The sequence below is a fragment of the Poecilia latipinna genome, unplaced genomic scaffold (assembly GCF_001443285.1).
Source record: "Poecilia latipinna isolate Pla-1442-1.1 unplaced genomic scaffold, P_latipinna-1.0 Scaffold2472, whole genome shotgun sequence".
Lineage (NCBI taxonomy): Eukaryota > Metazoa > Chordata > Actinopteri > Cyprinodontiformes > Poeciliidae > Poecilia > Poecilia latipinna.
In genome coordinates this window covers 5,501-20,181 of record NW_015115088.1, presented here as the reverse complement: position 1 = coordinate 20,181, position 14,681 = coordinate 5,501, and the positions used below count along the sequence as shown (strand labels likewise).

At 37.0% G+C, this 14,681-nt stretch overlaps 1 protein-coding gene across 1 annotated transcript in view; it reads left to right on the top strand.

The window, feature by feature from the left end:
- LOC106937952 (nuclear GTPase SLIP-GC-like) overlaps nt 1–13,125 on the top strand; it is a 20,727-nt gene extending 7,602 nt beyond the window's left edge. The window contains exons 9-21 of the mRNA XM_015019718.1: nt 4,273–4,486; nt 4,835–5,083; nt 5,879–6,085; nt 6,182–6,357; nt 6,684–6,777; nt 6,853–6,934; nt 7,310–7,431; nt 10,754–10,930; nt 11,036–11,191; nt 12,011–12,151; nt 12,518–12,599; nt 12,674–12,751; nt 12,837–13,125. Of these exons, the coding sequence (XP_014875204.1) occupies nt 4,273–4,486; nt 4,835–5,083; nt 5,879–6,085; nt 6,182–6,357; nt 6,684–6,777; nt 6,853–6,934; nt 7,310–7,431; nt 10,754–10,930; nt 11,036–11,191; nt 12,011–12,151; nt 12,518–12,599; nt 12,674–12,732 (1,759 nt within the window). The 3' untranslated portion in view covers nt 12,733–12,751; nt 12,837–13,125. The remainder of the gene's footprint in view (nt 1–4,272; nt 4,487–4,834; nt 5,084–5,878; nt 6,086–6,181; nt 6,358–6,683; nt 6,778–6,852; nt 6,935–7,309; nt 7,432–10,753; nt 10,931–11,035; nt 11,192–12,010; nt 12,152–12,517; nt 12,600–12,673; nt 12,752–12,836) is intronic.
- The last annotated feature ends 1,556 nt before the right edge of the window (nt 13,126–14,681 follow it).

Below are 14,681 nucleotides of genomic sequence, written 5' to 3'. Positions count from 1 at the left end.
AGGGCCCCGATGACCACAGGCACCACTGTGGTCTTCACCTTCCAGGTATATTTCTCCAGTTTCTCATGCTCCTTTTTCCTGATGTTGTGGTCACTTGGTATTGCTACATCCACCACAACGGCTTTCCTCAGTTCTTTATCCACCACCACAATGTCCGGTTGGTTCGCCATTACCATCATACCACAGGATCTTAGCTCGGTCATTCTCCACCACCTTTGGGGGTGTCCCCCATTTTGACCTCGGGGCTTCCAGTCCATATTCTGCACAGATGTTCCTGTACACTATGCCCGCCACTTGGTTATGTCGTTCCATGTACGCTTTCCCTGCCAGCATCTTGCACCCTGCTGTTATGTGCTGGACTGTCTCAGAGGCCTCCTTGCACAACCTACACCTTGGGTCTTGTCTGGTGTGGTAGATCTGAGCCTCTATTGCTCTGGTGTTTAGGGCCTGTTCCTGTGCGGCCAGGATGAGGGCCTCTGTGCTGTCCTTGAGTCCAGCTTTCTCCAGCCATTGGTAGGATTTCCTATAAGTCTGTAAATTGTAAAAGTAATGGGAATGGAGCTCAATGTGACCCTCCTAATTTCAGCTTACAATAAAACCCTACTGAGCAACACAGCTTTAAAATTCCAGTTCCTCCAGCTGTTGTAATAACACATTTAATATGATTATTATGACTAATGTTTTGCAGGCAGATGATCTATCAGCAGATATGGTCAAATACACAAGGGTTCCCACAAAAGAGAAAGATTGTGAAGAAATAAAGCAGTGGTACTGGCCACTTGTGAAATGTGTGACTATCAGGGTACCAGACAATCCTTTTCTCCAACATGTCACACTTGTGGACCTTCCTGGAAATGGAGACCGGAATAAAAGCAGAGATACAATGTGGAAAGGGGTAAATTATCCTTGCCTTTAGATTTTTTACTTAAACTTGCTATATTTTTTTCAAAGCGCTGACAATACTTTTTTCAGATTGTTGCAGACTGTTCCACCGTCTGGGTTGTCGGTGAAATCAACCGAATAGTAACAGAAAAAGAATTATGGGACATCTTGGATGAGATTGAAAGTTTGATTGGAAACGGTGGCGAGTGTCAACGTATTCACATTATCGGCACGAAGTCTGATGATGGTGGAAAGAAGCTGTGAGTTCACTACTAGGCCAAATAAAACTTAAAGAGCCAAAAGCCATAAAGGTCCACTACGCTGCTTTCATGTTCTATTTGGGTGGTCAGAGTTCATCCTCCAATCAAAGGGTTGCCAGTTCAATTTCTGCTCTGGCCCTCTTTTTCTTTGTGTCATTGGGCAAGACACTTCCCTGGTGGTTTTCAGAAGGCCTGGTGGCCTGGGTGCATGGCAGCCCACCCTTAGACTGTGGATACAATCCAGTAGCTTTGTGTGAATGTGTGAAAGTCTGAATGTCGTTGTGAAGTGCTTTGGGGTCCTCAAGACTTGATAAGGCATTCATTTAATAATATGCAGACTTGTTGGTCATTAATCTCCAGTGTATCTTTTCTTGTCTTTTAGCACCGAAGATGAAGCCCGGACATTGATACTCGAAACAAACTCAAATGTCAAAGAATATGTGAGGGAAGAAATTAACTGGACCAAGATTAAGGTGAGATTGGAATACTAGTAAATGCATAGCACAATGTTTATCTACAATTAGAAAATAGACTTGATTGCTACATTAACAAGATACTATTAATTTTTCCTAGGAACACTTCAGTGATGAGTGTTTTCAAGTGTTCACTGTGAGCGCCACAGAATTTTTTATGAAGGAAGTTCTAACTCTAGAGGAAACTGGTAAGTTGTCAATCTGTGTGAAACATTTATCACATAGCAACTTTGCAGAACCACAAACTGTGTGATTACATGAAACTAGACATGATTTGTTTTCACAGAAATACCCAAGCTTCAGGAAGTTTTGCAAAATCTCAATGACTGTCACTCAGAGATATTAAACTGTGTCTGGAGCTCATGGGATCCTCTCTTTGATTCATGGGGCCAGCAAAAGAAAAGAGGTAAGAATAACAAGTTAAATGTTTTTACTGTATTCAGCTGTTTGAGCTGATGCAAGAAAATTGTAATTCTGCACAAACAGATTTTATTAATAACAGAATTCAGAGAAATTTAAAGATAAGTCAGTTAGCTTAACATTTGTTGTATCTACAACACTGAGGTCTACTTGAAATATGACCACTGAAATTACAATAACACTTAATTTGTAAGGAAAACTAAATGTGTCATGTAGATTGATCTGCTAATTAGGCTTCGAAATGGCATTCAATGAATATATTCATAAACGGAACAAAGATTCTAGCAAATGATTTCCTTTAACCCTTTCATGCATAGTGGTCACTGCAGTGGACGGCTATGCTTGGATTTTGTGTTTCTTGTTAATGTTTGTTATAAATGCACACAGACTTTTAAAGTGGACATTAGTGTATCAAGCAATACATTGCCAACTACTGTCCATTAATTGCAAGTGCAAGAAATCATTTGTTAAATCCAACATAGCGAGCAGATGGAAAAGTATCAAACTCAGGAATATCCAGTCCCTCCTCCTACTGTGGAGAACTCTTGCAGGTAAAAAAAAATATTTTGACATCAAGAAACCCCTAAAGACTAATACTAATGTACACTGAGCAAAAATATAAATGTCAAATATTTTTTGCTATGTTGAATTAACTGTAAATGAGCATTTGCTGATATTTTATTGTACAAAAGTAACATTTCTCTTGATTTATGTATATTTTTTAATCCAGTTTGCTGTCAGTGAGCATTACTCAGTGAGTTATTTTTTTACTCAGTGCATGGGTGGGGCATGTCCAGTGGGTGATCAGACAAAAATGAGCAACAGCTTTACAATCCTTGGACTGGGGACAATAAAAGGCCACCCCAAAATGCCAAATTTTGTCAGAAGTCATAATCCCTCAGATGTTGCAAGTTATGTGGGAGCGTGTCATTGGCATGCTGGATGCAGGGATGTCCATCAGAGCAGTAGCTGCACAACTCAATGCCCAGAGGACACAGGTAAATTGTGTCAATCTGTGTGAAACATTTATCACATTACTGCAAATCAACCTCGTCAGTCATGTATGACCATTCCAGCACAAGATCGCCACATCAGGCTCATCCATCTGTGGGATTGGCCAAGGCCAGTGACACACACAGCTGATGAGACTACTGGTCTACACAACAGATGCATCACACCTCAGACTGTCCTTAATCGCCTACAAGAAGCCAACTTGCACACTCTGCAAGTTCCTCAAGCTGACCCACATCATGTTCAAAGGACTGTCGATCCGCTACAATGTTATCAATGCTGATATGAAGACCAGTAATTACTGAAATATAGTTTGAGTTTCTCTATATGTTGCGTAAATGATCAAATGATCAGAAAACTCTTGTACTTGACATGGGGCGTTTATATTTTTGTTCAGTGAATTTTCCAAATAACTATATATTTGGAGAAAATTACAACTGATCACCTGTCCACTAAAGTGGATGTCATGCATCAGTGGCAATATTTTGAAGGTATTAATATCAATACTGACTATAAATCTACAGTATACACCATTTCCAGCCAGTATTTTGACTGCAAAAAAGTGAGACATTTTAGTTAACTTTCAGTGTATTGCCATGAAATAAAGTTTTTATTTACTGTCCAATGATGGCAGTTGTGACGGCAGAGATGAAGATAAATCTGTGATCACTGAGGTAAATCAAGATTTTGAGACATGAAATAACTGAATTCAGTTATTTGCAGCATTTAACAGAAAACAAACCTGTATGCATTCTAATAAAAGAAAATAAATCTGGCCTTAACAGAACTGAGATTGAAGACATTTCCAGTAATAAATATGGAATCATGTCATATCTTGGCTACCTGAGGTCAAGAATGTATTTATCAGAGCCAAGTCTTCACCTTGACATAATACTNTTTCACTTTAATTTTGTGTGTGGCTCCAAATCCAGGCCTCCATTGGTTAATAAATTTGATTTCCATTGATGATTTTTGTGTGATTTTGTTGTCAGCACATTCAACTTTGAACAGAAAAAAGTATTCAATGAGAATATTTCATTCATTCAGATCTAGGATGTGTTATTTGAATGTTCCCTTTATTTTTTTGAGCAGTGTATATTAACATGTATTCAGAATTTATTTAATGTCACATACATAATGTATTAACTTTTACTAATATGTCATCTTTAGATTTATTATTGTTCTATATCATACTGGCATCTACAATTTATTTTTGCTCTCAACAGGAATGAAATCACTAAACTGAGCATAGACAAGAGGGAGATGGTTGGTGTCTTTGGTAAAACTGGAGCTGGAAAGAGTTCTTTGATTAATGCTGTTATTGGTCAAGCAAACCTTCTGCCCATTGGAGATCTCAACGCTTGTACCTCAGTCATGATTAAAGTCGAAGCAAACATGGAAGACAAATATGAGGCAGAGATTGAGTTTATCACTAAAGAGGTAAACAGGACTATAAAAAAAAGGATTTATCCTTATTTGAGTATGCAGTGTGTGTAATAATTTAAGTCTATTGAACTAAATAATCTAGACATTTGAAGGAACTACTTTTCTGGTGGCATCTCAATGTACATAAGTTCTTACGGGAAGGTCTTTCTGAATTCCTCATCAATGCTATTAGCAAAGGGTGACGTAAGCTTCATGTTTAAATTAATTTCCTGCTTGTTTTTGGGTTTGTAGATCCCACCGTTTTGGACGACACATTTGCATACTCAAACATTGCATACTCAAACATCTTTGGTTAAACAAAAGCCAAACTGAACTGAACAAATATTGTTTCTGCTTTTGTAGGAATGGCAAGATGAGGTGTGGTCAATGTGTCAATATCTTTGTGATCATATGGATCAAGAAAACGATGATGAAGATGGTTGTCAAGATGATAGTGATGATAATGAAGATGATGATTATGAAAACAAGTTGTCAGCACTTTATGGGAAGGACAGGAAACAAACAAAACCAGATGAATTTATGGATCCCAAAAACTTCAGAGAGATCCCAGAGTTTCTTCAATCCAAAACAAAAACCTTGACCTTTCACTCAGTAAGGGAGATATATTCTGCTTGTAACGCTGTGTTTCATATGAATATATAATAGATCTTAGTACTATCAAATATAATATATTAAATAAAAATAATAGTCTCTTTTTATTTCCCATATAGCCTAATATATTATTTTTTATTTCTATGATAATTTTTCACAAATTAAACTTATGGAGCCCCCAGGCACTTGGAGTCCTATGCACAGTGCATCATGCATATGGACAGAGTGACGACACTGCAAGTTACCATGAGATAGTCGGAACATACATAAAGCAAGAGCTTTGCTTTTTGGCTTCTTTCTCCATTACATTAAGGGAGACAAAGCTGAAGCTGCCAACACAACCACAAAATCTTCAACAAACAAAACAGATAAATTAAGGTTCTGGGAACCTTAATAACCACTTTATGATTATGCCTTCAGATCTTGTCCAAGAAAATCTCTAATGAAGACAAGTGGCAGTCCTGGTGTAGTCCAACATACATTGGGGGACATTTTTGACACCATGCCAAGGTGGCAAGCAGGGTTCTTGCTTTGAGCACATAAAATTTTACACCTACCCACATAAGATCCTCCACAAAATTCTCCAGGGATTGTTATCCTTCTCCAGATCCACTAAACACATGTTGATTGCACAACCAAATTCCCACAAGACATTTGGTGATTCTCAGTCAAATTATTTATCCTTATTTGAGTATGCAGTGTGTTACACACAAGAAACCAAACTGAACAAATATGGTTTGTTCAGTTTGTTTTCTTTTGCAAAGAAATCATAACCATCATGTTTTTTTGTTTCAGGCTGAAATGCTCTCTGAAGGAATTGCCAAGTACACAAAAAATGATCCAAACCAAGGAGAAGGCAAAAAGCTTAAGAGGTTGTATTGGCCTCTGGTGAAGTGTGTGACTGTCAAAGTGCCAAACATTCCTCTTCTTCAGCATGTTACTCTGGTGGACCTTCCTGGAAATGGAGACCGTAACAAGAGCAGAGATCAAATGTGGAAGGAGGTAAATTTTTGTAGAAAATTGTGATGAGTGAAACTTGTAACATGTTAGCACTTTACTTAAAAACTACTTGCAATTAAACAATATGTGAAATTTCAGATTGTTGGAAAATGTTCCACCGTTTGGATTGTGGCTTTCATCACCCGATCAGCATCGGAAATAGAAAGCTGGCAGATTCTGAAAAGTACTGCTAGTCTCATGGGAAACGGTGGCGAGTGCCAGAACATTCACTTTATCTGCACCAAGTCTGACGTTTTTGAAGATTTTCAACAACAGTAAGTGAAGAAAGAAAGTTGCTAAAATTGACCACAATAAAGTTTCATATTTGCGCTTTTGCCTTGTAGCAAGAAGGTCCAGAGTTTGACCTGGGGTACTTTTTGTATGGAGTTTGCCTGTGTGTGTGTGGGTTCTCTCTGGGAACTCTGGCATCCTCCCACCACCCCAAAACATGACTGTTAGCTGAAATTAGTTTCTCCAAACTGCTCTTACAGTGTTAGTGTGCACACATAGTTGTTTGTCCCATGTGTCTCTGTATTGAAGTTCCCAAACTTAAATGTCCATGTACATGTCCATTTCCATACAATAATATTTTATCTTTCAGCACAGCAGAGGACCGTCTGAACCTCATACTTGACAGAAACATGAAGACCAAGGAAGCAGTCAAAGAGGAATTCAAAAAGCTACACAATGTGAAGGTGAGCCAAGTTTATAGAAAATAAAACATTGTCCATATCTAGAACAAAACTTAATAATCAATCAATTTTCTACAGAAACACTTCAGTGAAGATAATTTTGAAGTGTTCACAGTGAGCTCTAAGGAGTTTCTGGTAGGAGAACTGAAAGAACACTCTGGTATGTTCCATCCTCTTGAAAATCTGCTGTCGATATACCAATTAAATCCAAATGCATGCGCTGAAACACATGTAGCACCATTCTCATTAATAGAGGTTGCGCACAAGGTATGACAAATTTAACAAGTTATAAACTAATGAAAGAATCTTAATTCACTGACAAGTTTTTAGGTGTGAAGGAGTCATTTTGGTGCTGGAGTGAAACCTTTGAACTTTTGGCATCAAATAGACTTTTTCAACTTGGAATTTGTTTTCTTGTGTGCATAAATGAAGTATATCAATGACCATTGCCAGCTTTCACATTATGTTTGAAAACTACAGAATTACAGCAATCTTAATGTAAAGTCATGATATAAATATGATTTTGTTTCTACAGAAATACCCAAGCTTCAGAAAGTTTTGCAAGATCTGAATGACTGTCACTCAGAGACATTAAACTATGTTTCTGGAGCTCATGGGATCCTCTCTTTGATTCATGGGGCCAGCAAAAGAAAAGAGGTAAGAATAACAAGTTAAATGTTTTTACTGTATTCAGCTGTTTGAGCTGATGCAAGAAAATTGTAATTCTGCACAAACAGATTTTATTAATAACAGAATTCAGAGAAATTTAAAGATAAGTCAGTTAGCTTAACATTTGTTGTATCTACAACACTGAGGTCTACTTGAAATATGACCACTGAAATTACAATAACACTTAATTTGTAAGGAAAACTAAATGTGTCATGTAGATTGATCTGCTAATTAGGCTTCGAAATGGCATTCAATGAATATATTCATAAACGGAACAAAGATTCTAGCAAATGATTTCCTTTAACCCTTTCATGCATAGTGGTCACTGCAGTGGACGGCTATGCTTGGATTTTGTGTTTCTTGTTAATGTTTGTTATAAATGCACACAGACTTTTAAAGTGGACATTAGTGTATCAAGCAATACATTGCCAACTACTGTCCATTAATTGCAAGTGCAAGAAATCATTTGTTAAATCCAACATAGCGAGCAGATGGAAAAGTATCAAACTCAGGAATATCCAGTCCCTCCTCCTACTGTGGAGAACTCTTGCAGGTAAAAAAAAATATTTTGACATCAAGAAACCCCTAAAGACTAATACTAATGTACACTGAGCAAAAATATAAATGTCAAATATTTTTTGCTATGTTGAATTAACTGTAAATGAGCATTTGCTGATATTTTATTGTACAAAAGTAACATTTCTCTTGATTTATGTATATTTTTTAATCCAGTTTGCTGTCAGTGAGCATTACTCAGTGAGTTATTTTTTTACTCAGTGCATGGGTGGGGCATGTCCAGTGGGTGATCAGACAAAAATGAGCAACAGCTTTACAATCCTTGGACTGGGGACAATAAAAGGCCACCCCAAAATGCCAAATTTTGTCAGAAGTCATAATCCCTCAGATGTTGCAAGTTATGTGGGAGCGTGTCATTGGCATGCTGGATGCAGGGATGTCCATCAGAGCAGTAGCTGCACAACTCAATGCCCAGAGGACACAGGTAAATTGTGTCAATCTGTGTGAAACATTTATCACATTACTGCAAATCAACCTCGTCAGTCATGTATGACCATTCCAGCACAAGATCGCCACATCAGGCTCATCCATCTGTGGGATTGGCCAAGGCCAGTGACACACACAGCTGATGAGACTACTGGTCTACACAACAGATGCATCACACCTCAGACTGTCCTTAATCGCCTACAAGAAGCCAACTTGCACACTCTGCAAGTTCCTCAAGCTGACCCACATCATGTTCAAAGGACTGTCGATCCGCTACAATGTTATCAATGCTGATATGAAGACCAGTAATTACTGAAATATAGTTTGAGTTTCTCTATATGTTGCGTAAATGATCAAATGATCAGAAAACTCTTGTACTTGACATGGGGCGTTTATATTTTTGTTCAGTGAATTTTCCAAATAACTATATATTTGGAGAAAATTACAACTGATCACCTGTCCACTAAAGTGGATGTCATGCATCAGTGGCAATATTTTGAAGGTATTAATATCAATACTGACTATAAATCTACAGTATACACCATTTCCAGCCAGTATTTTGACTGCAAAAAAGTGAGACATTTTAGTTAACTTTCAGTGTATTGCCATGAAATAAAGTTTTTATTTACTGTCCAATGATGGCAGTTGTGACGGCAGAGATGAAGATAAATCTGTGATCACTGAGGTAAATCAAGATTTTGAGACATGAAATAACTGAATTCAGTTATTTGCAGCATTTAACAGAAAACAAACCTGTATGCATTCTAATAAAAGAAAATAAATCTGGCCTTAACAGAACTGAGATTGAAGACATTTCCAGTAATAAATATGGAATCATGTCATATCTTGGCTACCTGAGGTCAAGAATGTATTTATCAGAGCCAAGTCTTCACCTTGACATAATACTAAGTGTTCTTTTTTTACTTCTTGAATAAGTTGAATCTTTTACATTTCTAGACATCTGTAGCTTTTGTGCTAGTAAGGGTTCCATCCAGACAGTGGCATCCCCATTGAAACAGACTAGTATCTAAGGCAGCGGTGTCCAAAGTTGGTCCTTGATGTCCAGCATCCTGCATGTTCTGGTTCTGTCTGTTGGTAGTAACTTCCTCTTCAGCAGATCTCCTGAGGTCTTGTTGTGAGCCATCATTTGATCCAGGTGTGTTGAACCAGAAAGAGAACACATGCAGGATGCTGTTCCTCAACGGCCGATTTTGGACACCCCATGAGATCAAGCTAAGGTCTAGAGAACACTGGCCCTCCATCTCTGCAACCAGAAATAACATGCAATGATCCAGCCCACAGATAAAAATACATCTGCATCCAATGTGTTTGCAGCCTGGGTGCTTTCTGCATTTCCATACAAGATAGTCTTGCTTTTTATAAGCCTGAAACAGACTGTACTGCTATGTTACAGAAAACAGAATGGCTGAAGTGTCATAATGTCTTGTAAAATTTAAAGTTTCCATAATACAGTTTTAGAGGAGCCATAATAAGACTAAAATGAGACCAAGCAGTTCAATGAGTGTGACTGAATAGGGATAAGACAGTGAACATTAGACTAGGATGAGTTGGATATTCTATAAATGTATATACATTTCTGCCCTACCTTGTTTTATGCTCCTAAAAACTCAGACATAAGGGAAAAAAAATCCTGACTTACAGGATCATAATTCATGCATGAAAGGGTTAAATAAAAAATGTATGTGACTAAGCAGATTAAAATAAGTTCAATTTATGCAGATGTGGCATCACAAGCGTATGGAAAAAGTCTGATACTCCACTCCTTAAATACACCTCTGAGCAGGGCAACCAAAAGATGTCAACACCAAGGTGGTGTTGACGAGGTACAGCACCACTAAGGCGATGGGTTAGAAAACCAATGAGTATTTCAAAATGGTTATCTTACAGCATTTACACTGCATTTTTGCAGGAAATGCAATTTTTTTTCTAATTTGCTTAGCTATGTGTATACTGTGCACAACATTAGAAGGATATCATAGCTATTGAATCCAGCTTTAAAATTAATTGCTGGTATAAAAATAAAAGCAGCATGATTATATTACAACTTATTGTGGAAAATTAATCTGATCACGATCTGACCAACAACCATAGGATAATAGATTTTTACTCATTTATTTGGGCCTGGCATTATTTATTCCATCTTAAAATTTTCTTTTTGAACTAAACCAACTTTTAAAACACATTCTCAGATGTCCATGTCATGGATCATTTTTCGGCAGTACTAAGTTAAAATAGGTTTGGATATGTCTGAAAATAAACTAAGCAACTACTGGCATTGTTTTTCTAGGATGACAGAATCAAGGAAGTGTGTGAAGCCCTTGAGGAAAATCTAACCTCCCTTCAAACTGAGTCAATTAATGAAATGAAAAAGATTTACAAAGCTTTTGATGCACTCCTTCAAAAGGGAGTTGAGGAATCCAAAAACTCATGTGAAGTCAACTTGATGTCCACCTTGCATCCACAGGTATTTATGCCGATAGTAATTAGAAAGTACATGTATGTGAATGTATTATATTTTGATTGCTTTTGTTATTGGATTTGATATTTCTTTTTCATGTCATTCCCCCAGGAAAAGACTGGTCGGGGATTTTGTAAGCAACTGAAAAAAGCTGTAGAAAGTGAAGGAGTCTGGGTACCTAAAAAAGGAAGAGAAATAAACATAAACGTGACATTGGCTTTCCCTCTGATTGACAGCATTGACAAGGAATTCAGAAAAACCTTTCCGTAAGACCTTTGTCTTTACGTTATCTAACTATAACACTGGTTACAAATAAAATTCACTGAAGTTCCTGTTCCCAGTTGCAAAAAATATATGCAACGCCTAGAATACACCTACTGTTTGTGAAGTGCAGGTATTGGGATGAAAGGTTCAAAACTCATTGCATCAGTAGTTTCAGTTTTTGCAGTAGTGTCACTGTCTCACTTATGTCTAGTGATCAGGCTCATAGTCTTTTCATTCAAATGTAAATAAATACTGTTAATTTCAGAATGTTTTAATTAGTGAGATTTTTATTTTGCAAAACTACTTTTCATTGACTTATTTTTTAACTTTTTAGTTCAGTGTTTCTTTGTTATGTTTTCATATTCAAATGAGGGGACGGGGTTTTCTCAGAGTACAGCGACTTGACTGGCAGCGAACTTCAGCACACATTTACTGATCTCTATGAGGTTATTAATGTGGTGCGCTATAAAGGCTTGAACTGCCGTATCGGTACAATGAAAGAGGCAGGATATCTTTGGAGTATGGGAACTCATCTCCATTTAATCAAAAGCTCTTCTAAAAACTCAACTCTCTTCAAACTGTTTTTGAGTTTTGAAAAATATAAAACTATGTATAGATTCTTGCTGCATGTACAGTAATGTGCTGTTGTAACTCATCATCTCTGCAAATATACCTTCTGCATAGTGTAGCATGACATGAGGCAACTATCATAAATTTCTGGTATTTAGGTAAATTACATACCTATTGTGAATATATATATCATGTTATTACAGTAATTTACATGCATGTTTAGGTATTATTCATTAAAACCTAAAACATTGTTTTCCAGAAGCAGCAGCATGTACAGGACGTGGCACACTGCAGAACATGCGGGAAACTATAGAGAAGCACGTAGATAGATCAAAGAACACCATGTTTGAAGAGGCTAAAAAGGTCATGATGAACCACCTGGACAACTTGATGGTTTGTTACTTTTAATATGGTAACAGTGAAATATAAATTACATTACCGTACTCTCCACTCTGTTATCGTACCCATATTCTGATCCACACGAAGCTGTGAAAAAGTACATGGCTTCTTTCTCTTGTTTCTGTTTCCTGTCTTTCTAAAGTGTCTTGATGAATTTTCTTATGCATGTGCAATCTGTAGATCAGTGGAGAGATTCTTGATAGAAAACATATGGCTAAAATGTGACCCCTTATTAAAAATACTCCTCCACTATGGTGTGAATAAAACAAGTATCAGGCATTTTGACAATAATCACATCCCATTAATCTTAAAATTAACTTTTGACTGAACCAAGTGATAAAAGGTTTAACTCTAAATCAGGTGGACGTCCTGAAAACGCTGGAGGACACCATGAGGGAATCGATTGAGCTCTCACTCGAGACTGATGATCTTTCACTTCCAGGTAAAAAATCAGTTCTTAAGAATGTATTTTAAAAAATATTTCACAGAAAGCCCTAATTAAAACTGTTTTCTTAGATGTTTCAGCACAGCTGGAGAGGGTCCAAAAACTACATGCTGAGCTGAACAGCTGCTAAAACAGGGAACATATTTGAGGTAAAGAACATAATCTATAAATTGCACTTTTACTGAATGATGCAACTAAAACTTTGAGCTCTAATTGTGGCTTTTAATTCAACAGATGTTCTCATTGGAGGGATTTATCATCATAACGGATGCTAATTTAAGCTTTCATTGCAACTTCTTTCATTTTTTTTTTTCTCTTGGCGGTCTATATGCAACAATTTTCATTTTGTTTATTAGAGCCTGAATATTTAAAACTTAGTGAAATTAAAATTGCAAATAAAAGCATCTTTACTTAGAACAGTAAGAATTGGAGGAAAATATATAGCGGACATTTCCATTTTTAAATGTACATTCTTTGCCTTTAATTATATGTGATAAAATGTTAATTTTTAGCTTGTTTATTACACTTTTTTTTTACTTTAATTTTAGAAATGCTTTGAATTACATTCATCCATCTATCCATTTTCTTTACACCCTTGTCCCTTTGTGGGGTTGGGAGGTGCTGGTGCCTATCTCCAGCTAACGTTCCGGTCGAGAGGCGGGGTCACCCTGGACAGGTCACCAGTCTGTCGCAGGGCAACACAGAGATAAACAACCATGTACACACACATTCACACCTAGGGGCATTTTGGAGAGGCCAATTAACCTGACAGTCATGTTTTTGGACTGTGGGAGGAAACCGGAGTACCCGCTTTGCATTACATTTTAAATATTTGGTACAATCAAAGGAAAGTTTCAGAAAATAATTTTGTTCATGTTTGTTGAAGATTGCACAAAAATGTAAAGGAATATAACAAAGTTACTCTTATTTCTTGCTTCTGAAGATGACTAAACCTCCAATTGTTCTCCTTTTTTAGCTGTGTAATTGTAAGGCTAATGCATGTGTGATTTTATGTCCTGTATTCATTCAATTCATAACTATCTTTACCGTTATACTTTCTACCATGGACATCCAAATTAAATAAGAAATAAAGTTATATATGACACATCACATTTTTCTCTTTTTAATTATTGGAATAATATATATCACTTTCAGTGCACATAAGTGTTTGAGAGATCAGGGTGGATCTTTTTAACATCTTGAGCTGGCAGGTACACTCTGACAATCCTGCTTCCACAAAGGTTGAGTGGAAAGAAAAACTATTAGGAAAACATGGAATAGGAATAATTGCCTTCTTAAAGGGATGACGAGCAAAATCCATTTAAGAGATTGTTGGAGCTTCATGAAGAGTGGACTGAGGCTGCCGTCAGCTCATCAAGCAGCATTAAGGGGAGACTAATCTACACATACACTAGAAATGTCATATTTCTTTAGTCTAGTCCTTCAGAACAATCTTTTCTGGCTTAAGGGGGAAAAAAAAAAAAAAAACAATTGTACTGTTACTCACATGGTCCAACGTCAGATGAAAGTAGTTTACATTTTATTTTGAAATATTCAGGTAGATGTTCAGGACTACTGAGGGTTAAGGCCAACATCTTCCTACAGCAGTGGCTGACGGCGTGTTTGCTGGCGGGCTACCTGAGGATATATCAGTCTGTGTAATTCACAGAATGTCTCCAAAAGTACCAAAATCAGATTTGAAATCAGGTAATTGGTATGCGTCACTCAGTTATGGAGTTCCTGCAGCAGCCAAAACATGCTTTTGACTGTACTTCAACATCAACAAGATCATTTTAAAGATTTTGTTCAAATCTAACCAACACTTTAACCAAGGAGATACAAGAAATCAAGTCTCTAATTTATGCAAAAAGAAGTGGATGACATGAAAGCAGATAACAAAAAACACTTTGATCATGGTGACAGCATGGAGTCAAACATACTAAAAATCGGTAGCAGCATGTTAACCATCACAGACAAAATGGAATAGGGACCGTCTAGACACAACAACTTGGTGGTTGATGGAGTTGTAGAGACACTAGGAGAAAACATTTTTGTTGAGAAACTCGAACTGCATCAAGA